Raw genomic sequence first — 25,045 nt, forward strand, 5'->3', positions numbered from 1 at the left:
GGTGTGGTTTTAGTAATAGGTTTTTTTTACCCTTTTAACTGGCACAAAAAAAACTGGCACCTTTATTCAAGGCATCATGTCTGCAATAACCACAACACAAGCAGTCACAAATGCAAACATAAGGCGTACAACTCTGATAATAATATTGGCACTGTCCTTGAATTTGATTGGTCCACACCCGAGACGGCTTTTCTTAGAGCCTAGTCTCCACTGGTGTTGGACCAGAAGACGTCAAAAGGCGTACAACTCAAAAACAGCGCACCATCAGAGTATTGATGGCTCGGGGCGAGCATTTACATTATGAGACCTCCTTTGCCAGTAACAAGATATAGTAAGAGGTTTTTACCCTTTTAACTGGCACAAAAAAAACTGACACCTTTATTCAAGGCATCATGTCTGCAATAACCACAACACAAGCAGTCACAAATGCAAACATAAGGCGTGCAACTCTGATAATAATATTGGCACTGTCCTTGAATTTGATTGGTCCACACCCGAGACGGCTTTTCTTAGAGCCCTTAGTCTCCACTGGTGTTGGACCAGAAGACGCCAAAAGGCGTACAACTCAAAAACAGCGCACCATCAGAGTATTGAGGGCTCGGGTTGAGCATTTACATTATGAGACCTCCTTTGCCAGTAACAAGATATAGTAATAGGTTTTTACCCTTTTAACTGGCACAAAAAACTGACACCTTTATTCAAGGCATCATGTTTGCAATAACCACAACACAAGCAGTCAAAATGCAAACATAAGGCGTACAACTCTGATAATAATAATTGCCACTGTCCTTGAATTTGATTGGTCCACACCCGAGACGGCTTTTCTTTAGAGCCCTTTAGTCTCCACTGGTGTTGGACCAGAAGAGCCAAAAAGCGTACAACTCAAAAACAGCGCACTATCAGAGTATTGAGGGCTCGGGGTGAGCATTTACATTATGAGACCTCCTTTGCCAGTAACAAGATATAGTAATAGGTTTTTACCCTTTTAACTGGCACAAAAAAACTGACACCTTTATTCAAGGCATCATGTCTGCAATAACCACGACACAAACACTGCTTGTGTTGTGGTTATTGCAAACATGATGCCTTGAATAAAGGTGTCAGTTTTTTGTGCCAGTCAAAAGGGTAAAAACCTATTACTATGTTTTTTTCTTGTTCGTGGTTTTGTTTGTGTTTTTGTTTGTTGTGGTTGCACCCGATTCAAGAGCCTATACCAAAATAAATAAACTGAAAACTGACTCAGCCTCAAATCAGAAACCTGCAGCAAACATCGCTAGTGCTGTGTGGGGGGGCTTGGGGAGAGACAAAGACGGCCGGGCCGGGGCGTGGTGGTGCTGACCACCCCCTCGGCATGAGAGGTGTAGGGGCTGAACGATTAATCGATTTCAAATCGACATCGCAATTTGAGACAACGCGATTGGCAAAATCGCAAAGGCTGCGATTTTTTTGCGAGCGATTTGAAAAGTCCCTATTAACTTTCTCGTTGGAATTTTTTTTATTTGTTTAATTACTATTATTTTATTTATTTAACTTAACAACTGTTCCGTGTTTGATTGGTCTATTTCAATAAAAACATTTTAATAGATACACGTTGGAAGCAGTTCATGTCTTTTTAAGTTCTCATCCTTGCGTGAGAATATACAGAGCAGTTCATATTGCGATGGTATCACGTGGTAAGGGGCCGTCCATAAATGACGTCACGCACCTGGGGGGGGGGGGGGGTCAGACATTTGTGACGATGTGTGACGAGTGGGGGGGGGGTGTTTGAGAAATGTGACGTCACATCAAAATGCGCAACTTTAAATAAATATAGAATTATATTCTTGGTTCTTTCGGTAAAGTCACCACGTAGAAGGGAAACAATAAAATAATAAAAATATAAAACAATAAAATTCTCACGACGTTTCGACTGCAACACAAGCAATCGTCATCAGGTGTGAAAGCCGCAGTCGAAACGTCGTGAGAATTTTATTGTTTTATATTTTTATTATTTTATTGTTTCCCTTCTACGTGGTGGTGACTTTACCGAAAGAACCAAGATTATGAATCCCTGCAGTCACGAAAGCATTATATCAAAATTTAAATATAGAATTGTTATAACAACACTCCTACAACATCAGAGTGCAGCGCCACATTAAATACACACCACTACAATGACAATAGTTTAAAGCGATTTGAAGCATATTTTATTTTGGGGGGGGGGCAGAGCTTTATGACGTCATTTTTGAGGGGGGGGTCTGACTTTTTGTGACGCTGCGTGACGAGGGGCGGGTGGGGTCAAAAATCTTCCAAAATCGCGTGACGTCATTTATGGACGGCCCCAAATGCTCCATCGCACGTTTTACATCTATAGCCTACAGTGCATCTTGAACTGAAGCTTTGACTTCAAAACATTTAATCGCAAATCAAACCGCAGTCAGACACACACAAAAAAATCGCAATTTGATATTTTCCCCAAATCGTTCCAGCCCTCGTGCCGTTCCAGAGTGGCCCGGCCTTAATAGGTGCTCGCAAACAGCGCTTGCCCCTGCTGCAAGGTGGTCACTGGGCTGTGGGATGTCCCCTACAGGGCCCTGCAGGTTTCCCATCACGTTCCCGTCTTCGTTTGACACATCCTATCAGCCACGGCCTCATGGGAGTGCAATGTGTGGTGTGTCTGTGTGTGCGTAGCACAGTAGGGGGCACAGGTGGTGCATCAGCCAGTCGTCTCGGTCACGTGGCCTCAAGGTGCACCTAGCTTGGCACAAGCGTCGTGGTGACATCACCGCCACTTAGTGGCGAATGGCGGTTGTTGTGTGTGTGTGTACGTGTGTGTGTGTACGTGTGTGTGCGTGTGTACACTACTATACACTACACAGTAGGGGGCACAGGTGGTGCATCAGCCAGTCGTCTCGGTCATCTCAGTCAGTCGACCCGTGGCACCTGCTGGGTCTGCCCGGTGACCTCCTTCACGTGGTAGCCTCAAGGTGCACCTAGCCTGGCACAAGCGTCGTGGTGACATCACCGCCACTTAGTGGCGAATGACGCAATGTGTGTTGTATCTGTGTGTGTGTGTAGCCTCAAGGTTGGCACGGTTTGTCACAGTAGGGTGCGAAAGAAGTCTGCAACATGACGTAACCTGATCAGCAGCATCGGTTTCCACATTCAGTGGCTCATCATCATCAGCAGCAGCCAGGCTGTGCTTGAACCACTGCTGGCGATCTGCCCCAGGTGTTATTGGGAAGTTTCGGTTTAATTTCATTTATTTGGAATAACCCTGTGAGCCATTCGGCTCTTGATTCGGACGCAACAGCAACAAAACAATAAAATTACAAGATACATTACAAATTTTTTTTACCGTACGCAAATGTAAACATCCCCGACAATCAACAATAAAATCTTCCAGAAAAAAGCACCGTTTGTTTATGCCTGCAAATAACAAAAATGTGCAACAAAAAATCCCATTTTGATGTTTGATCACAATAACAATCATAATACATTTCGATTTAAAGCTTTCGTGACTGCAAGGATTCATCTTCTTTGGTTCTTTCGGTAAACTCACGTAGAATGAGAATAAAATAATAAATTGATAAAATAAAATAACACAATAATATTCTCACTCCAGCGCTGTCCTCCAGACAGTCTCGTCCCTTCACCTGATGAAGGCCGCTTGTGTTGTGGCCGAAACGTCGTGAGAATATTATTGTGTTATTTTATTTTATCAATTTATTATTTTATTCTCATTATACGTGGTGACTTTACCGAAAGAACCAAAGAAGAATTATAATACAATCTACATTAAAATTTTAGTCTAACTCGAAACTATATATATAAAAACAAATCGGGCTAAACTAAACCTTTCTAGGGACCGGGTTTCCACATTCAGTGGCTCAGCAGCAGTAGCAGCAGCAGACAGGCTCTACTTGCACCACTGCGGACGATCTGCCCCACGTGTTTAGAGGCAATGACTATAGTAGGCAATGACTGCCTTCAACTTTCATGAAGGACTGGGGGCGTTTAAGGTTCGAGATTTGTCATATTATCTGGCTGTATAGCAAATGAAAAAATTCCAACTACTTTACTATGCAAGTTAAACATTTTCTGTTTTAATATTTACGTGTTTTTTTAAAATGTAAATATATTTTAGGGCTCCTTTATAACAAACTAACTTTAACTACCCGGCTTCGCCCGAGACTTGGATTATTGTCTTAAATTAATTCACGGGGGGGGGGGGGGATGCGTGACGTCGGCAGGCACACTGCGTGACGTCAGCAGGCACACTGCGCGTGACGCTGACGCGTGCGGGTGACATCACAGATGTGACGTCACCGCTCACTTGCCGTGCAAAATATATCCATTAATGCGCCCCCCACCCCACCCCCCTCCCCAAAAAAAATACAAAAGTCTATTTTTATACTTTTTGCATTGTGTACAGTCTGGAAGCTACCCACATGCCAAATTTCAAGTTCGTTTCATGTCGGGAAGTACGCTAAACATTTCGAACACACACATTCACAAATTATTTGGTTCTTTCGGTAAAGCGCTGTCCTCCAGACAGTCTCGTCCCTTCACCTGATGAAGGCCGCTTGTGTTGTGGCCGAAACGTCGTGAGAATTTTATTGTTATTTTATTTTATCAATTTACTATTTTATTCTCATTCTACGTGGTGGTGACTTTACCGAAAGAACCAAAGAAGATGAATCCTTGCAGTCACGAAAGCTTTAAATCGACACATTCTCAAATTTATACATATGTAGATGTTACTACAGGCCCCGCACGAGCTTCATCCGGCACTGCTCTAAACGCGCGACGTCGATTCTAAATTTGGGAGGGGGAAACCCCGCAGCTCCCTGGAGCAGTCGGAGAGAGAGCAGTGGATCGCGTGGATCGCAGGGATCTCAGGGATCTGTGAGCAAACAGACAGGAGTAGTGGAGCGTGGATCGCAGGGATCTGTGAGCAAACAGACAGGAGTAGTGGAACGTGGATCGCAGGGATCTGTGAGCAGGGATCTGTGAGCGACAGGCGAGAGTAGTGGAGCGTGGATCGCAGGGATCTGTGAGCAGACAGACAGGAGTAGTGGAGCGTGGATCGCAGGGATCTGTGAGCGACAGGCAGAAGCAGTCGAGCGTGGATCACAGGGATCTGTGAGCGACAGACAGGAGTAGTGGAGCGTGGATCGCAGGGATCTGTGAGCAAACAGACAGGAGTAGTGGATCGTGGATCGCAGGGATCCGTGAGCGACAGGCGAGAGTAGTGGAGCGTGGATCGCAGGGATCTGTGAGCAGACAGACAGGAGTAGTGGATCGTGGATCGCAGGGATCTGTGAGCGACAGACAGAAGTAGTGGATCGTGTGGATCGCATGGATCTGTGAGCAGGGATCTGTGAGCAAACAGACAGAAGTAGTGGAGCGTGGATCACAGGGATCTGTGAGCGACAGACGAGAGCAGTGGAGCGTGGATCGTGTGGATATGTGAGCGACAGGCAGGAGCAGTCGAGTGCAGAGAACACCATCGCCTCAGCAACCGTTGTCCAATCAGATCGCGGCGTCGCGTTACTAGGGGAAACTTTCCCTCGACCCCCCTTCGCCGCTTCGGAGTCGGTGCAAACCGCGTCCGACCAATGGGAAGCCGCCGTTCGGCCCCCACGTGATGCACAGCTGACCAATGGAGACGCGGCATCGCTATATATTTTTTGTTGAATGTTTCTTCCTCTTCGGGCCTCCGTCCGTTTGTGAGGTAAAAAAAATAACAAAATTAAAGTTTAAATGTTTTGTTTACATTTTGTTTTGTTATTGTTTACTAAACGTTTGTAAGTAGCGACGTTTGTAAGTAGCGATATTCTCATCCCCCGTTGGTAGCGGATGATGTTGAGGCGAAGTTTGTGAGGTAAAAAAATTTTTTTAATTAAAGTTAAAATTTTTGTTTACATTTTTATACTTTTCGTTTATTAAACTATTTGTAAGTAGCGACATTTGCGTTGCCGGGTGGCGTTACGTTACGATCGATCGTTGTGTTTATTTATCACTCGTCTCTCTCTCTCTCGGCCTCTGTCCCTTTGAGGCGAAGTTTGTGAGGTAAAAAAAAAATTAAGTTGTTATATTTTTTAAAATTTTTAAATTGTTATTACTTACTAAACGTTTGTAAACTAGTGACGTTTAGAGTTTCCCGGGTGGCGTTGCGATCGATCGTTCTCTGTTGGGCTCTCTCCTATGAGGCGAGGTTCTTGAGGTTAAAACAAATTAAATATTCCTTAGGGTCTTTCGGAAAAGTCAGTCACGTAGATTAAAAATAATAATAAAATTATAAAAAATAAAATGAAAATAAAGTGAATTTTGACTTAAAGCTTTCGTGACTGCAGTCGAAACGTCGTGAGAATTGTATTGTTTTATATAATTCTTTTATTTGATTGTTTCCCTTCTACGTGGTGACTTTACCGAAAGAACCAAGAATGTGAAAATAAAGTGAACAAAGGTTTTTTGGGGCCGTCCATAATGACGTCACGCGATTTTTGACCCCGCCCCCCCCCACTTCGTCACGCGACGTCACAAAAAGTCAGACCCCCCCTCATATATGACGTCATAAAGCTCTGCCCCCCCCTCCCCCCAAAACCATATTTCCGTTTTGAAAATAAAACACGCTTCAAATCGCATTAAACTATTGTCATTGTAGTGCGTATTTAATGTCTTATGACAAATAGTGTTTTGATTTAATGCTTTCGTGACTGTAGGGATTCATATTCTTGGTTCTTTCGCTAAAGTCACCACGTAGATATGGAAACAATGAAATAATAAAAATATAAAACGATAAAATTCTCACGACGTTTCGACTGCAACACAGGAAGCAATCGTCATCGGGTGTGAAAACCACAGCAAGAAAATTTGAAAAAAGTGGCGGTTATTTTTTTTAACGTTCGCAACCACGGAGAGCGATTTGACAGTTTGTTCAGATGGAGTCCATCTATGTTCGGTAAAGAGGAGGGGGGGAGATGAAAAATAATGGATGCGGTCTGAAAGCCACCGTAAGCGTGAACAATCAATTAAGACCCGAAATGGTTTATCAAATCCTTCCAATGATTGCTAAGCCAGAATCCATCTTCTCGGTTGAAATTGTCTCTGCGTTTGTATATGTGGATAGCCTCATGAACGAATCTCTCATGGTAGCCAGATGGCTTGCAGAGAACCTCTGTCTTGGAGAATTTCGACACTTCACGTGGCCTCAAGGTGCACATGGCCTGGCACAAGCGTCGTGGTGACGTCACCGCCACTTAGTGGCGAATGGCGGTTGTTGTGTTTCCGTGTGTGTGCGTGTATACGTGTGTGTGTGCGTGTGTACATTGTGGAGAGATGGTAGTGTATGTAGCGGTGAGCGCTACGATATGCTATGAACCTGGCGACCCGGGTTCGATTCCCGCTCATGGCCAACACCGGTGACGATTATCTGAACCGGTCCCGAGCCTCCCCTAGGTCGACTCAGCCTAAAATGAGTACCTAGTGCGGTGTGTAAACATCGCCACTGGGGAGACAAAGGCGGTCGGGCGTGGTGCTGGCCACCCACCCCCTCGTGTACCGTTCCGGCCTTCGTAGGTGCTCGCTAACAGCACTTGCCCATACAGTCTGTTAAGGCTACACGGGGGATCTTTGTACATGTATGAAAGAGTGAATGAGTAAATGGTTTGGCGAGTTTGAGCGAGTTGCTACTTTAGTGTTATGTGGGCGAGTGGTTGAATTAGTGGGCGAGTGAGTGGATGAGTGGGTGAGTGGATGAGTGAATGAGTGTGTGAGTGAATGAGTGAATGAGTTGGTGATTGCATGAATGTGTGAGTTGTTGAGTCAGTGGGTGGATGAGTTGGTGAGTGGGTGAGTTGGTTGAGTGAGTAAGTGGGTTAGTTTGTTGAGTGAGTCGTTGAGTGGATGAGCAGTTGGAGGCAGTCACCTTCCAACAACAGTGGGGGGCAGAGGTGCGATGCTCACGAGTTTGTGAGTGGATGAGTGTGTGAGTGAATGAGTGTGTGAGTGAATGAGTGTGTGAGTGAATGAGTGGATGAGTGGTTGAGTGGATGGGTTGGTTAGTGGTTGAGTTGATGAATGGATGAGTTGATGAGTGGATGAGTTGGTGAGTGGGTGAGTTGGTGAGTGGGTGGGTGGATGAGTTGAGTGAATGAGTGTGTGAGCGAGTGGGTGGATGAGTTGATGAGTGAATGAGTTGGTGAATGCATGAATGTGTGGATGGATGAGTGGTTGAGTTGGTGAGTGAATGAGTGGTTGAGTGGATGGGTTGGTTAGTGGGTGAGTTGATGAGTGAATGAGTTGGTGAGTTGATGAGTTGGTGAGTGAATGAGTTGGTGAGTGAGTTGGTGAGTGGGTGGGTGGGTGAACGAGTGAATGAGTTGGTGAGTGAGTGAATGAGTGCTCATGATCTCTCTCACTTGTTAGGGTGATAGGCCTCCACGCGCATGACTCAAGGGAGGATCGAGAGCGGGCGAGGAGAGTTGAGGGGATCAGGAGCCGGCGTCTGCCATGACAACGAGGCTGGGGGACCGAAGTCCCACTCCACATTCCCGGCACCAGGACGAGGCATCCGTGCTGGTGCCAAAGCAACTACCCCTTCACCACCACTAACACAGTCTCTAGCCCTCACCACTACTAACACAGTCTCACTCACCACTGCTAACACAGTCTCACTCACCGCTACTAACACAGTCTCACTCACCACTACTAACACAGTCTCACTCACTACTACTAACACAGTCTCACTCACCACTACTAACACAGTCTCACTCACCACCACTAACACAGTCTCACTCACCACTACTAACACAGTCTCACTCACCACCACTAACACAGTCTCACTCACCGCTACTAACACAGTCTCACTCACCACTACTAACACAGTCTCACTCACCACCACTAACACAGTCTCACTCACCACTACTAACACAGTCTCACTCACCACTACTAACACAGTCTCACTCACCAACACAGTCTCACTCACCACTACTAACACAGTCTCACTCACCGCTACTAACACAGTCTCACTCACCACTACTAACACAGTCTCACTCACCACTACTAACACAGTCTCACCACTACTAACACAGTCTCACTCACCACTACTAACACAGTCTCACTCAACACCACTAACACTGTCTCACTCACTACTACTAACACAGTTTCACTCACCACTACTAACACAGTCTCACTCACCACTACTAACACAGTCTCACTCACCATTACTAACACAGTCTCACTCACCACCACTAACACAGTCTCACCACCACTAACACAGTCTCACTCACCGCTACTAACACAGTCTCACTCACCACTACTAACACAGTCTCACTCACCACTACTAACACAGTCTCACTCACCACTACTAACACAGTCTCACTCACCACTAATAACACAGTCTCACTCACTACTACTAACACAGTCTCACTCACCACTACTAACACAGTCTCACTCACCACTACTAACACAGTCTCACTCACCACTACTAACACAGTCTCACTCACCACTACTAAGACAGTCTCACTCACTACTACTAACACAGTCTCACTCACCACTACTAACACAGTCTCACTCACCACTACTAACACAGTCTCACCACTACTAACACAGTCTCACCACTACTAACACAGTCTCACTCACCACTACTAACACAGTCTCTAGCCCTCACCACTACTAACACGGTCTCACTCACCACTACTAACACAGTCTCACTCACCACTACTAACACAGTCTCACTCACCACTACTAACACAGTCTCACCACCACTAACACAATCTCACTCACCACTGCTAACACAGTCTCTAGCCCTCACCACTATTAACACACTCTCACTCACCACCACTAACACAGTCTCACTCACCACTACTAACACAGTCTCACTCACCACTACTAACACAGTCTCACTCACCACTACTAACACAGTCTCACTCACCACTACTAACACAGTCTCACTCACCACTACTAACACAGTCTCACTCACCACTACTAACACAGTCTCACTCACCACCACTAACACAGTCTCACTCACCACTACTAACACAGCCTCACTCACCACTACTAACACAGTCTCACTCACCGCTACTAACACAGTCTCACTCACCACTACTAACACAGTCTCACTCACCACTACTAACACAGTCTCACTCACCACTACTAACACAGTCTCACCACTACTAACACAGTCTCACTCACCACTACTAACACAGCCTCACTCACCACTACTAACACAGTCTCACTCACCACCACTAACACAGTCTCTAGCCCTCACCACTACTAACACAGTCTCACTCACCACTACTAACACAGTCTCACTCACCACTACTAACACAGTCTCACCACCACTAACACAGTCTCACCACTACTAACACAGTCTCACTCACCACTACTAACACAGTCTCACTTACCACTACTAACACAGTCTCACTCACCACTACTAACACAGTCTCACTCACCACTATTAACACAGTCTCACCACTACTAACACAGTCTCACCACTACTAACACAGTCTCACTCACCACTACTAACACAGTCTCACCACTACTAACATAGTCTCACCACTACTAACACAGTCTCACTCACCACTACTAACACAGTCTCACTTACCACTACTAACACAGTCTCACTCACCACTACTAACACAGTCTCACTCACCACTATTAACACAGTCTCACTCACCACTACTAACACAGTCTCACTCACCACTACTAAGACAGTCTCTAGCCCTCACCACTGCTAACGAAGTCTCCTCCGTGTCTTCCCCCGCGTCTCCAGGAGTTGTACCGTCTAGGCCGCGTTCTCGGCCGTGGTAGCTTTGGCTTGGTCGTGGAAGCCGTGAACCTGGCAACCGGGGAAAAGTGTGCGGTGAAACAACTCAACAAGGACAAGGTGAGAACCCCTGCCTCTACCCCTGCCTCTACCACTGCCTCTACACCTACCACTACCCCTGCCTCTACTCCTGCCACTACCCTTACTCCTACCACTACCTCTACCACTACCCCTACCACTCCTTCTACCCCTACTCCTACTACTGCCTCTACCACTACCTCTACCCCTACCACTACCCCTTCCTCTACCCCTACCACTACCCCTACTCCTACCACTACCTGTACCACTACCTCTTCTCCTACTACTACCTCTACCACTGCCTCTACCACTGCCTCTACCCCTACCACTGCCCCTACTCCTACCACTACCCCTGCCTCTACTCCTACCTCTACCACTGCCTCTACCCCTACCACTACCTCTACCACTGCCTCTACCACTATCACTTCCACTGCCTCTACCCCTACCACTGCCCCTACTCCTACCACTGCCTCTACCCCTACCACTGCCTCTACCACTACCACTGCCTCTACCCCTACCACTGCCTCTACCCCTACCCCTGCCTCTACCCCTGCCTCTACCACTACCACTGCCCCTACTCCTACCACTGCCACTACCCCTACCACTGCCTCTACCACTGCCTCTACCCCTACCACTACCTCTACCCCTACCTCTACCCCTACCCCTGCCTCTACCCCTGCCTCTACCCCTGCCTCTACCCCTACCCCTGCCTCTACCCCTGCCTCTACCCCTGCCTCTACCCCTACCACTGCCTCTACCCCTGCCGCCATGGTCTGGGCCATGATAGAACCCACGACCTCCTGCATACCAGGCGAGGTAGTCAACATCCCCTAGTCACCTGATGATGATGATGATGAGAGAGAGAGACGCAGACTCCAAATATACAGCAGCAGGCATGGTCAGTGGTCGGGATCGAACCCACGACCTCCTGCACACCAGGCGAGGTAGTCAACATCTCCTAGCCACCGTGATGATGATGATGATGAGAGAGAGAGACGCAGACTCCAAATATACAGCAGCAGCAGCAGGCATGGTCAGGGGTCGGGATCGAACCTACGACCTCCTGCACACCAGGCGAGGTAGTCAACATCTCCTAGCCACCGTGATGATGATGATGATGAGAGAGAGAGACGCAGACTCCAAATATACAGCAGCAGCAGCAGGCATGGTCAGGGGTCGGGATCGAACCCACGACCTCCTGCACACCAGGCGAGGTAGTCAACATCTCCTAGCCACTGGCGGGGTGCCCTCTTTGCCTTTGAAGGCAGGCGGTGTGGGAGTGCAGCTGCTGGAGAGGGAGGTGACCATCCTGAAGAAGGTGCAACACTCCAACATCGTTCGTCTCTACGAGGTTCTGGAGACCCCCAAGGTAGCCATCCCCCCCACCACACCCCATGTATCCCCTTCCCACGCCGGCCTCATCCCCTCCCCTCACCCACCACGCTTCACGTGCGCACGCGCCCGTCGCGAACTTCTTTCGCGCCGTACACAGCCAACGGCGCTGATTGGAGTTGCGCGGGGAAGGGCAACAGAGTGACGGGCAACAACAGCACACAACAACAAACAGATGATTCGTATTCTTGGTTCTCTCGGTAAAGTCACCACGTAGATAGGGAAACAATGAAATGATAAAAATATGTAAAACAATCAAATTCTCACGACGTTTCGACCGCAGCACAGGAAGCAATCGTCATCAGGTGTGAAAACCACAGCAAGAAAATTTGAAAAAAAGTTGCGTTTTTTTTTCCATCGACTTTTATTGTTTCCCTTCTACGTGGTGGTGACTTTACCGAAAGAACCAAGAATATGAATCCCTGCAGTGACGAAAGCTTTAAATAAAACAACAACAACAAGCATTTACATTATGAGACCTCCTTTGCCAGTAACAAGATATAGTAATAGGTTTTACCCTTTTAACTGGCACAAAAAAAAACTGACACCTTTATTCAAGGCATCATGTTTGCAATAACCACAACACAAGCAGTCAAAATGCAAACAAAAAGAGACAACTCTGATGATAATAATATTGGCACTGTCCTTGAATTTGATTGGTCCACACCCGAGACAGTTTTTCTTAGAGCCCTTTAGTCTCTCCACTGGTGTTGAACCAGAAGACGCCAAAAGGCGTACAACTCAAAAACAGCGCACTATCAGAGTATTGAGGGCTCGGGGTGAGCATTTAGATTATGAGACCTCCTTTGCCAGAAACAAGATATAGGAATAGGTTTTACCCTTTTAACTGGCACAAAAACTGACACCTTTATTCAAGGCATCATATCTTGTTTCTGGCAAAGGAGGTCTCATAATCTAAATGCTCACCCCGAGCCCTCAATACTCTGATAGTGCGCTGTTTTTGAGTTGTACGCCTTTTGGCGTCTTCTGGTCCAACACCAATGGAGACTAGGCTCTAAGAAAAGCTGTCTCGGGTGTGGACCAATCAAATTCAAGGACAGTGCATATTATTATCAGAGTTGTCTTTTTTGTTTGCATTTTGACTGCTTGTGTTGTGGTTATTGCAAACATGATGCCTTGAATAAAGGTGTCAGTTTTTGTGCCAGTTAAAAGGGTAAAACCTATTCCTATAACAAGAATTTACATTATGAGACCTCCTTTACCAGTAACAAGATATAGTAATAGGTTTTACCCTTTTAACTGGCACAAAAAAACTGACACCTTTATACAAGGCATCATGTTTGCAATAACCACAACACAAGCAGTCAAAATTCAAACAAAAAGAGACAACTCTGATGATAATAATATTGGCACTGTTCTTGAATTTGATTGGTCCACACCCGAGACAGTTTTTCTTAGAGCCCTTTAGTCTCTCCACTGGTGTTGGCCCAGAAGACGCCAAAAGGCTTACAACTCAAAAACAGCGCACTATCAGAGTATTGAGGGCTCGGGGTGAGCATTTACATTATGAGACCTCCTTTGCCAGTAACAAGATATAGTAAGAGGTTTTACCCTTTTAACTGGCACAAAAAAAACTGACACCTTTATTCAATGCATCATGTTTGCAATAACCACAACACAAGCAGTCAAAATGCAACCAAAAGAGACAACTCTGATAATAATATGCACTGTCCTTGAATTTGCATTTTGACTGCTTGTGTTGTGGTTATTGCAAACATGATGCCTTGAATAAAGGTGTCAGTTTTTTTGTGCCAGTGAAAAGGGTAAAACCTATTACTACAACAACAAGCAGTTGTAGAGAAATTAGTTTTGTCAATCTAGACCAGGGGTGTGGAACTTTTATTTCTGCCAAGGGCCATTTGGTTATTTATGTGACGTCATTCGCGGGCCCATACAAAGTCATCAGCTTAGCAATTAGCCCGTTTATGTTTGGTCAAGCGTTTAATGAACTCGCCCCTAATGCGATGGGCTGGAACTGCTTCTGTTTGGCGAGGCGTGGTGGTGATGTTAGCTGATATTGGTGATGTTAGCTGGTATTGGTGATGTTAGCTGGTGTTGATGATGTTAGCTGGTATTGGTTGATGTTAGCTGGTATTGATGTTAGCTGGTATTGATGATGTTAGCTGGTGTTGATGATGTTAGCTGGTATTGGTGATGTTAGCTGGTATTGATGTTAGCTGGTATTGATGATGTTAGCTGGTATTGATGATGTTAGCTGGTATTGGTGATGTTAGCTGGTATTGGTGATGATAGCTGGTATTGGTGATGTTAGCTGGTATTGGTGATGTTAGCTGGTATTGATGATGTTAGCTGGTATTGGTGATGTTAGCTGGTGTTGATGATGTTAGCTGGTATTGGTGATGTTAGCTGGTGTTGATGATGTTAGCTGGTATTGACGATGTTAGCTGGTATTGGTGATGTTAACTGGTATTGGTGATGTTAGCTGGTATTGGTGATGTTGGCTGTATTGGTGATGTTAGCTGGTGTTGATGTTAGCTGGTATTGATGATGTTAGCTGGTGTTGATGATGTTAGCTGGTATTGACGATGTTAGCTGGTATTGACGATGTTAGCTGGTATTGATGATGTTAGCTGGTATTGATGATGTTAGCTGGTGTTGATGATGTTAGCTGGTATTGACAATGTTAGCTGGTGTTGATGATGTTAGCTGGTATTGATGATGTTCGCTGATATTGATGATGTTAGCTGGTATTGATGTTAGCTGGTGTTGGTGATGTTAGCTGGTATTGATGATGTTAGCTGGTATTGGTGATGTTAGCTGGTATTGACAATGTTAGCTGGTGTTGGTGATGTTTGCTGGTATTGACGATGTTAGCTGGTATTGGTGATGTTTGCTGGTATTGACGATGTTAGCTGGTATTGACGATGTTAGCTGGTATTGACGATGTTAGCTGGTGTTGGTGATGTTAGCTGGTATTGACGATGTTAGCTGGTATTGGTGATGTTAGCTGGTATTGACAATGTTAGCTGGTGTTGGTGATGTTTGCTGGTATTGACGATGTTAGCTGGTATTGGTGATGTTTGCTGGTATTGACGATGTTAGCTGGTATTGACGATGTTAGCTGGTATTGACGATGTTAGCTGGTGTTGGTGATGTTAGCTGGTATTGACGATGTTAGCTGGTATTGGTGATGTTTGCTGGTATTGACGATGTTAGCTGGTATTGACGATGTTAGCTGGTATTGACGATGTTAGCTGGTATTGATGATGTTAGCTGGTATTGGTGATGGTAGCTGGTCTTGATGATGTTAGCTGGTATTGATGATGTTAGCTGGTATTGGTGATGGTAGCTGGTATTGACGATGTTAGCTGGTATTGGTGATGTTAGCTGGTATTGATGAAGTTAGCTGGTATTGATGATGTTAGCTGGTATTGAAGTTAGCTGGTATTGATGATGTTAGCTGGTATTGGTGATGTTAGCTGGTATTGACGATGTTAGCTGGTATTGATGATGTTAGCTGGTATTGAAGTTAGCTGGTATTGATGATGTTAGCTGGTATTGGTGATGTTAGCTGGTATTGATGATGTTAGCTGGTATTGATGAAGTTAGCTGGTATTGATGATGTTAGCTGGTATTGAAGTTAGCTGGTATTGATGATGTTAGCTGGTATTGATGATGTTAGCTGGTATTGGTGATGTTAGCTGGTATTGGTGATGTTAGCTGGTATTGATGATGTTAGCTCGTGTTGACGATGTTAGCTGGTATTGACGATGTTAGCTGGTATTGATGATGTTAGCTGGTATTGATGATGTTAGCTGGTATTGAAGTTAGCTGGTATTGGTGATGTTAGCTGGTATTGATGATGTTAGCTGGTATTGGTGATGTTAGCTGGTATTGATGATGTTAGCTGGTATTGATAATGTTAGCTGGTATTGATGATGTTAGCTGGTATTGGTGATGTTAGCTGGTATTGACGATGTTAGCTTGTATTGACGATGTTAGCTGGTATTGATGATGTTAGCTGATATTGATGATGTTAGCTGGTATTGGTGATGTTAGCTGGTATTGACGATGTTAGCTGGTATTGTTGATGTTAGCTGGTGTTGGTGATGTTAGCTGGTGTTGGTGATGTTAGCTGGTATTGGTGATGTTAGCTGGTATTGATGATGTTAGCTGGTGTTGATTATGTTAGCTGGTATTGGTGATGTTAGCTGGTATTGATAATGTTAGCTGGTATTGATGATGTTAGCTGGTATTGGTGATGTTAGCTGGTATTGCTGATGTTCGCTGGTGTTGATGATGTTAGCTGCTATTGGTGATGTTAGCTGGTATTGATGATGTTAGCTGGTATTGATGATGTTAGCTGGTATTGACGATGTTAGCTGGTATTGGCGATGTTAGCTGGTATTGGTGATGTTTGCTGGTATTGGTGATGTTAGCTGGTATTGACAATGTTAGCTGGTGTTGGTAATGTTTGCTGGTATTGACGATGTTAGCTGGTATTGGTGATGTTTGCTGGTATTGACGATGTTAGCTGGTATTGACGATGTTAGCTGGTATTGACGATGTTAGCTGGTGTTGGTGATGTTAGCTGGTATTGACGATGTTAGCTGGTATTGGTGATGTTTGCTGGTATTGACGATGTTAGCTGGTATTGACGATGTTAGCTGGTATTGACGATGTTAGCTGGTATTGATGATGTTAGCTGGTATTGGTGATGGTAGCTGGTCTTGATGATGTTAGCTGGTATTGATGATGTTAGCTGGTATTGGTGATGGTAGCTGGTATTGACGATGTTAGCTGGTATTGGTGATGTTAGCTGGTATTGATGAAGTTAGCTGGTATTGATGATGTTAGCTGGTATTGAAGTTAGCTGGTATTGATGATGTTAGCTGGTATTGGTGATGTTAGCTGGTATTGACGATGTTAGCTGGTATTGATGATGTTAGCTGGTATTGAAGTTAGCTGGTATTGATGATGTTAGCTGGTATTGGTGATGTTAGCTGGTATTGATGATGTTAGCTGGTATTGATGAAGTTAGCTGGTATTGATGATGTTAGCTGGTATTGAAGTTAGCTGGTATTGATGATATTAGCTGGTATTGATGATGTTAGCTGGTATTGGTGATGTTAGCTGGTATTGGTGATGTTAGCTGGTATTGATGATGTTAGCTCGTGTTGACGATGTTAGCTGGTATTGACGATGTTAGCTGGTATTGATGATGTTAGCTGGTATTGATGATGTTAGCTGGTATTGAAGTTAGCTGGTATTGGTGATGTTAGCTGGTATTGATGATGTTAGCTGGTATTGGTGATGTTAGCTGGTATTGATGATGTTAGCTGGTATTGGTGATGTTAGCTGGTATTGACGATGTTAGCTTGTATTGACGATGTTAGCTGGTATTGATGATGTTAGCTGATATTGATGATGTTAGCTGGTATTGGTGATGTTAGCTGGTATTGACGATGTTAGCTGGTATTGTTGATGTTAGCTGGTGTTGGTGATGTTAGCTGGTGTTGGTGATGTTAGCTGGTATTGGTGATGTTAGCTGGTATTGATGATGTTAGCTGGTGTTGATTATGTTAGCTGGTATTGGTGATGTTAGCTGGTATTGATAATGTTAGCTGGTATTGATGATGTTAGCTGGTATTGGTGATGTTAGCTGGTATTGCTGATGTTCGCTGGTGTTGATGATGTTAGCTGCTATTGGTGATGTTAGCTGGTATTGATGATGTTAGCTGGTATTGATGATGTTAGCTGGTATTGACGATGTTAGCTGGTATTGGCGATGTTAGCTGGTGTTGGTGATGTCAGCTGGTATTGGTGATGTTAGCTGGTATTGACGATGTTAGCTGGTATTGACGATGTTAGCTGGTATTGACGATGTTGCTGCTACTCGTAACTGCTTTTCCAGGTTTGCTCTCCTAGATTTATCGAATTTCGAGCCCCGCCTGCGGTTGCCTTGGCAGGGCCAGCAGACCAAATGATTTCGAGGGTCTCACACGGCCCGCGGGCCGGACGATCCCCACCCCTGATCCAGACGATGATGTTAAAGTGTATCGTAGCTCTCCCGGTGGCTTCCTAGCATGGGAAGGGAAGAGCGTTCCAGACGGCCGCCGCCGTGAGAATGACGAGCGGAGTGTCGCGTGACGGTGGCCCGTAACCCCTCGCCGAGGTCAGCGGGCGAGGCGCCGCGGTCGTGTTAGCGTGTTGTTGTCGTGTTGCTAGCGTGTTGTTAGTGTTGTTGTGTTGCTAGCGTGTTGTTAGTGTTGTTGTGTTGTTAGCGTGTCGTGTTGTTAGCGTGTTGTTAGTGTTGTTGTGTTGTTAGTGTGTCGTGTTGTTAGCGTGTTGTTAGTGTTGTTGTGTTGTTAGTGTGTTGTTGCTAGCGTGTTGTTGTTAGCGTGTTGTTGTCGTGTTAGCGTGTTGTTAGTGTGTTGTTGTCATGTTGCTAGCGTGTTATTAGTGTGTTGTTGTCGTGTTGCTAGTGTGTTAGCGTGTTGTTGTCGTGTTGCTAGCGTGTTGTGTTGCTAGCGTGTCGTTGTTAGCGTGTTGTTGTCGTGTTAGCGTGTTGTTAGTGTGTTGTTGTCATGTTGCTAGCGTGTTATTAGTGTGTTGTTGTCGTGTTGCTAGTGTGTTAGCGTGTTGTTGTCGTGTTGCTAGCGTGTTTGTGTTGCTAGCGTGTCGTTGTTAGCGTGTTGTTGTCGTGTTAGCCTGTTGTTAGTGTGTTGTTGTCATGTTGCTAGCGTGTTGTTAGCGTGTTGTTGTCGTATTGCTAGTGTGTTAGCGTGTTGTTGTCGTGTTGCTAGCGTGTTGTGTTGCTAGCGTGTCGTTGTTAGCGTGTTGTTGTCGTGTTAGCGTGTTGTTAGTGTGTTGTTGTCATGTTGCTAGCGTGTTATTAGTGTGTTGTTGTCGTGTTGCTAGTGTGTTAGCGTGTTGTTGTCGTGTTGCTAGCGTGTTTGTGTTGCTAGCGTGTCGTTGTTAGCGTGTTGTTGTCGTGTTAGCCTGTTGTTAGTGTGTTGTTGTCATGTTGCTAGCGTGTTGTTAGCGTGTTGTTGTCGTATTGCTAGTGTGTTAGCGTGTTGTTGTCGTGTTGCTAGCGTGTTGTGTTGCTAGCGTGTCGTTGTTAGCGTGTTGTTGTCGTGTTAGCCTGTTGTTAGTGTGTTGTTGTCATGTTGCTAGCATGTTGTTAGTGTGTTGTTGTCGTGTTGCTAGTGTGTTAGCGTGTTGTTGTCGTGTTGCTAGCGTGTTGTGTTGCTAGCGTGTCGTTGTTAGCGTGTTGTTGTCATGTTAGCGTGTTGTTAGTGTGTTGTTGTCATGTTGCTAGCGTGTTGTTAGTGTGTTGTTGTCGTGTTGCTAGCGTGTCGTTGTTAGCGTGTTGTTGTCGTGTTGTTAGCGTGTCGTTGTCGTGTTGCTAGCGTGTTGTTAGCGTGTTGTTGTCGTGTTGCTAGCGTGTTGTTGTCGTGTTGCTAGCGTGTGTTTCTAGCGATGGAGCTGTGCGAGCTGGGGGAGCTGCGCTCGCTGCTGGAGCAGCACGGAGCACTCGCAGAGTCCACGGGGAGAGGCGTCGTGCGTGACGTCACCAGCGCCATCGCCTACCTGCACCAGCACGGTGACACGCACGCGCTGACACGCGCTGACACACACACAATGACACACACACACTGACACACACACAATGACACGCACACACTGACACACACAATGACACGCACACATAGACATGCACTGACACGCGCTGACACACACAATGACACGCACACACTGACACACACACATAGACACGCACTGACACGCACGCGCTGACACGCACTGACACGCACACAATGACACGCACGCACTGACACACACACATAGACACGCACTGACACGCACGCGCTGACACACACGCACTGACACGCACTGACACACACACAATGACACGCACGCACTGACACGCACACACTGACACACACACATAGACACGCACTGACACACACACAATGACACGCACGCACTGACACGCACACACTGACACACACAATGACACGCACGCACTGACACGCACGCGCTGACACACACACAATGACACGCGCTGACACACACACAATGACACGCACGCACTGACACACACGCGCTGACACACACACAATGACACGCACACAATGATACACACTGACACGCACACAATGACACGCACGCACTGACACGCACGTGCTGACACGCGCTGACACGCACACGCTGACACGCACTGATAATCGTCACTGGTGGTGTTGGCCGTGAGCGGGAATCGAACTTCGGTCGCTGGGTTCGTAGCGCTAACCGCTGCACTACCGCTCCCCACACACACGACAACCGCCATTTGCCACTAAGTGGCGGTGACGTCACCACGATGCTTGTGCCAGGCTATGTGCACCCTGAGGCCACGTGAAGTGTCGAACGCCCGCTGGCAGGAGGTCACGGGGCAGACCCAGCAGGTGCCACGGGTCGACTGACTGAGATGACTGGCTGATGCACCACCTGTGCCCCCTACTGTGCCAACTTGCTGTGCTTTGGCCACCCGGCGCTCAGCTCGTTGTTGTGAGCGTCGCTCCTTCGCCTTCCGTTGTTGTTGGAGGGCGACTACCTCCAACTGCCCAGTAGCGTCCTTCACGAGCCTCCTCCACAGAGGCCGATCTTGACACCGCCGGTACCAGTCATCGGCAAGTCTACTCAGCTCCACGTCCTCCTGTACCACATGACTCCATCTCTTCTCTAGCCCGTGCGGCGCCCGCTTTGCCCCCTCAATCCGGCCGAACAAAAGCTGTTTCGGCATGCGGTGGCTGGGCATGCGGGCTACATGGCCCAGCCAACGCAGCCTTGCCTGCCGGAGGAGCTCACCGATGGGACCTTGCCCAGATCTTTCGAGGATTTGTGAGCTCCTCACACAATCCAGCCTGGTTAAACCCAGGATTGATCGTAGGCAGGCCAGCCTAAATGTTTCCCGCACTGACAGACAGACACTGACACACTAACACGCACACACTGGCACACACACACACCGACGCGGACACAAAGACACCAAGATACAGGCACGCACGGAGGAGATACGTTGCACCAGCACGGCTCTCCCACTCGGTTCTCGAGAGGCCAAATCCTCTCTCTCTCTCCCTGTCTCTCTCGGACCAATTCACCGTTGGCAGACATCGTCCACCGTGACCTCAAGCTGGAGAACATCCTGGTGAAGGCCGGAGGAGTGGACGGGGCAAACGAGATGAGGTTTGACGTGCGGGTGAGTTCGTTTGGTTTGACCGAGTGAAACCCACAGAGACCCATAGGGCACCCGTACTCACAGATACCTACAGAGACCCACAGAGACCCATACTCACAGATACTTACAGAGACCCATACTCACAGTCACCCACAGAGATCTAGAGAGACCCATACTCACAGATACCTACAGAGACCCATACTCATCGGGACCCACAGAGATCCACAGAGACCCATACTCACACATACCTACAGAGACCCACAGAGATCCACAGAAACCCATACTCACAGATACCTACAGAGACCCACAGAGACCGTTACTCACGGAGACCCACAGAGACCCATACTCACGGAGACCCACAGAGACCCATAGGGACCCATACTCATAGAGACCCACAGAGACCTATACTTATATAGAACCACAGATACCCATAGAGGTCCATAGAGATCCATACTCATAGAGACTCACAGAGACCCACAGGAACCCACAGAGACCCATAGAGACCCATACTCATCGAGAACCCACAGAAACCCATAGATACCCATACTCAGAGACCCACAGAGATCCATACTCGTAGAGACATGGAGACCCACAGAGACCCATAGAGCCCCATACTAATCGAGACCCACAGAGACCCATAGAGACCCATACTAATCGAGACCCACAGAGACCCATAGAGATCCATTTCTCATAGAGACCCATACTGATAGAAACGCACAGAGACCCATAGAAATGAATATTTATAGAGACCCACAGAGACCCATAGGTAGCTATACTCATAGAGACCTACAGAGATCCATACTCGTAGAGACACAGAGACCCACAGAGACCCATAGATAGCCATACTCATAGAGACCCACAGAGATCCATACTCGTAGAGACACAGAGACCCATAGATAGCCATACTCATAGAGACCCACAGAGATCCATATAAAACCATAGACACCCATATAGAACCTACAGGAACCACACGACCACGGGGTGGTGGGTGAATGAATGAGTAGGTGGTGGTGGCAATGATAATGATGGTGACGATGACAATGATGATGACAATGATGATGACGATGATGATGACAATGATGACGATGATGATGACAATGATGACGATGACGATGATGACGATGATGACAATGATAACAATGATAACAGTGATGATGATGACAATGATGATGACAATGAGGATGACGATGACAATGATGATGATGACAATGATGATGATGATGACGACTATGATGATGATGACGATGATAACAATGGTAACAGTGATGATGATGACAATGATGATGACAATGAGGATGACGATGATGACAATGATGATGACAATGACGATGATGACGATGATGACAATGAGGATGACGATGATGACGATAACAATGATAACAGTGATGATGACAATGATGATAATGACAATGAGGATGACGATGATGATGATGATGATGACAATGATGATGATGATGACGATGATGACGATGATAACAATGGTAACAGTGATGATGATGATGACAATGATGATGACAATGAGGATGACGATGATGACAATGATGATGACAATGACGATGATGACGATGATGACAATGAGGATGACGATGATGACGATAACAATGATAACAGTGATGATGATGACAATGATGATGACAATGAGGATGACGATGATGATGATGACAATGATGATGACGATGATGACGATGACAACAACGACGGCGATGATGATGACGATGATGATAATGATGACTGCGATATGATGACGACGACGACGACAACCGAGATGATGACGATGATGGCGATCCTCTAATCACAGCTGCCTGTGTGTCGGGCCACCTCCTCGCTCCTCCTCCTCTCCCCCCCCCCCCACCCCCTCTTCCCCCTGATGCGTTACCCCTCGGTCGTGCAGGTGACTGACTTTGGTCTCTCGGTGGAGGTGGGGGGAGTGGGGAGTGAGGCGCTGCTGCAGGCGACGTGCGGAACTCCCCTCTACATGGGTACGGGGCGCTCGCGATCGCGAATCTGCAGCCGCGGGAGAAACCAGAAGGGCTACGAAGCTCTCGTTCACACGCACGTCGAGGCGGGGGTTTGGCGGGTTACGGCGGCGAACGAGATACGAAAATAATAAGTAATAATCTTCTTTGGTTCTTTCGGTAAAGTCACGTAGAATGATAATAAAATAATAAATTGATCAAATAAAATAACACAATAATATTCTCATGACGTTTCGGCCACAACACAAGCGGCCTTCATCAGGTGAAGGGGGCAAGACTGTCTGGTAGGACAGCGCTGGAGTGAAAGAGCCACGTTCAGATACGGCCTTTAAGCTGTGTGAGAGGAACAAAGCGCCTTGACAAAGGAATTAGCATAGAATTTAGCATTGAAATGGCTGAATGATTAGCTTGTGACTGGTCACAGAAATAGCTATGTTAAAAGTTAAAGTATACACACCCGCAGAGGCACCCATTGTTAAAGGGATTAGCATGGGTGCCTCTGCGGGTGTGTATACTTTAACTTTTAACATAGCTATTTCTGTGACCAGTCACAAGCTAATCATTCAGCCATTTCAATGCTAAATTCTATGCTAATTCCTTTGTCAAGGCGCTTTGTTCCTCTCACACAGCTTAAAGGCCGTATCTGAACGTGGCTCTTTCACTCCAGCGCTGTCCTACCAGACAGTCTCGCCCCCTTCACCTGATGAAGGCCGCTTGTGTTGTGGCCGAAACGTCGTGAGAATATTATTGTGTTATTTTATTTTATCAATTTATTATTTTATTATCATTCTACGTGACTTTACCGAAAGAACCAAAGAAGATGAATCATTGCAGTCACGAAAGCTTTAAATCGAAAAATAAGTAATAATATTTTTTTTAAAAAGCTCTTCTTAAACAAACACGCTTTAACGAAATGTACCGTACTTGTAATGGAAGTGCTCCACGAACTCCAGGGAACGGCCCCGAAGCTCGCCACCACGTAAGGGTGATGACGACGACGATGATGATGACAATGATGACCGTGGCCAATGGCAGCCAACGTCAGTTTACCCGTGGACAATTTAGACGCAAGCCAAAACATGACGCACGTAATTTTTTTTTTTTTTTTTTACGATGGAACATAGCGTCGTCATCAGTGTGACATACGTATACCGAGTTTGCAGCCGACACCACGTTGGGAAGGGGGTTGGATTTGAGGATGCGACAGCAACGACGACAGGCAAGAGTTAATAAAAAGCGCGTGACAAACGGTGGGAGCACGCAGAGTGCGGGGAAGGGAACAAAAATGAGCTGAAGGGACACGCGCGTCGAATAGATGGAGGGCGCACCTCCGTTACGGAAGCCCCGGCACGTCCGTTGGACCGTCAAATCTGCCTGTCGCCTGACAGCCTCGGTCAGGGGTGGGCAAATTTTTTTGACTCGCGGGCCATAAATGGGTTCTAAAATTTGACAGAGGGGCCGGGCCAGTAACGGATGGACGGAGTGTTTGTGTGAACTAAGTATAAATGACGTGTTAAAAAAATCATTACGCGAGAGGATTTGGCCTTTAACAGGCGGCAAAGCATTTATACGCAAGGCAATTTAACGAATTGCACGAACGTGAACGATACAGAAAAACACGCCGTAACTCCCGGCCGA

The 25,045-nt window shown here is 46.4% G+C and overlaps 1 protein-coding gene across 3 annotated transcripts in view; it reads left to right on the plus strand.

Annotated features, from left to right (window-relative positions):
• The first annotated feature begins 5,434 nt into the window (after window positions 1-5,434).
• LOC116957677 (serine/threonine-protein kinase 33-like) overlaps window positions 5,435-25,045 on the plus strand; it is a 45,757-nt gene continuing 26,146 nt past the window's right edge. The window contains exons 1-7 of one of the 3 annotated variants that reach the window (XM_076057307.1): window positions 5,435-5,716; window positions 8,413-8,565; window positions 10,760-10,873; window positions 12,096-12,200; window positions 19,676-19,814; window positions 21,364-21,452; window positions 23,323-23,410. In XM_076057307.1, coding sequence (XP_075913422.1) covers window positions 8,497-8,565; window positions 10,760-10,873; window positions 12,096-12,200; window positions 19,676-19,814; window positions 21,364-21,452; window positions 23,323-23,410 — 604 coding nt within the window. In that variant the 5' untranslated portion in view covers window positions 5,435-5,716; window positions 8,413-8,496. The remainder of the gene's footprint in view (window positions 5,717-8,412; window positions 8,566-10,759; window positions 10,874-12,095; window positions 12,201-19,675; window positions 19,815-21,363; window positions 21,453-23,322; window positions 23,411-25,045) is intronic. The other 2 variants (XM_032979989.2, XM_076057308.1) reach the window with 2 other exon arrangements.

Source organism: Petromyzon marinus, chromosome 80 (assembly GCF_048934315.1).
Source record: "Petromyzon marinus isolate PM22_M1 ecotype Great Lakes invasive population chromosome 80, UKy_Petmar_22M1.pri1.0, whole genome shotgun sequence".
NCBI classification, from domain to species: Eukaryota; Metazoa; Chordata; class Hyperoartia; order Petromyzontiformes; family Petromyzontidae; genus Petromyzon; species Petromyzon marinus.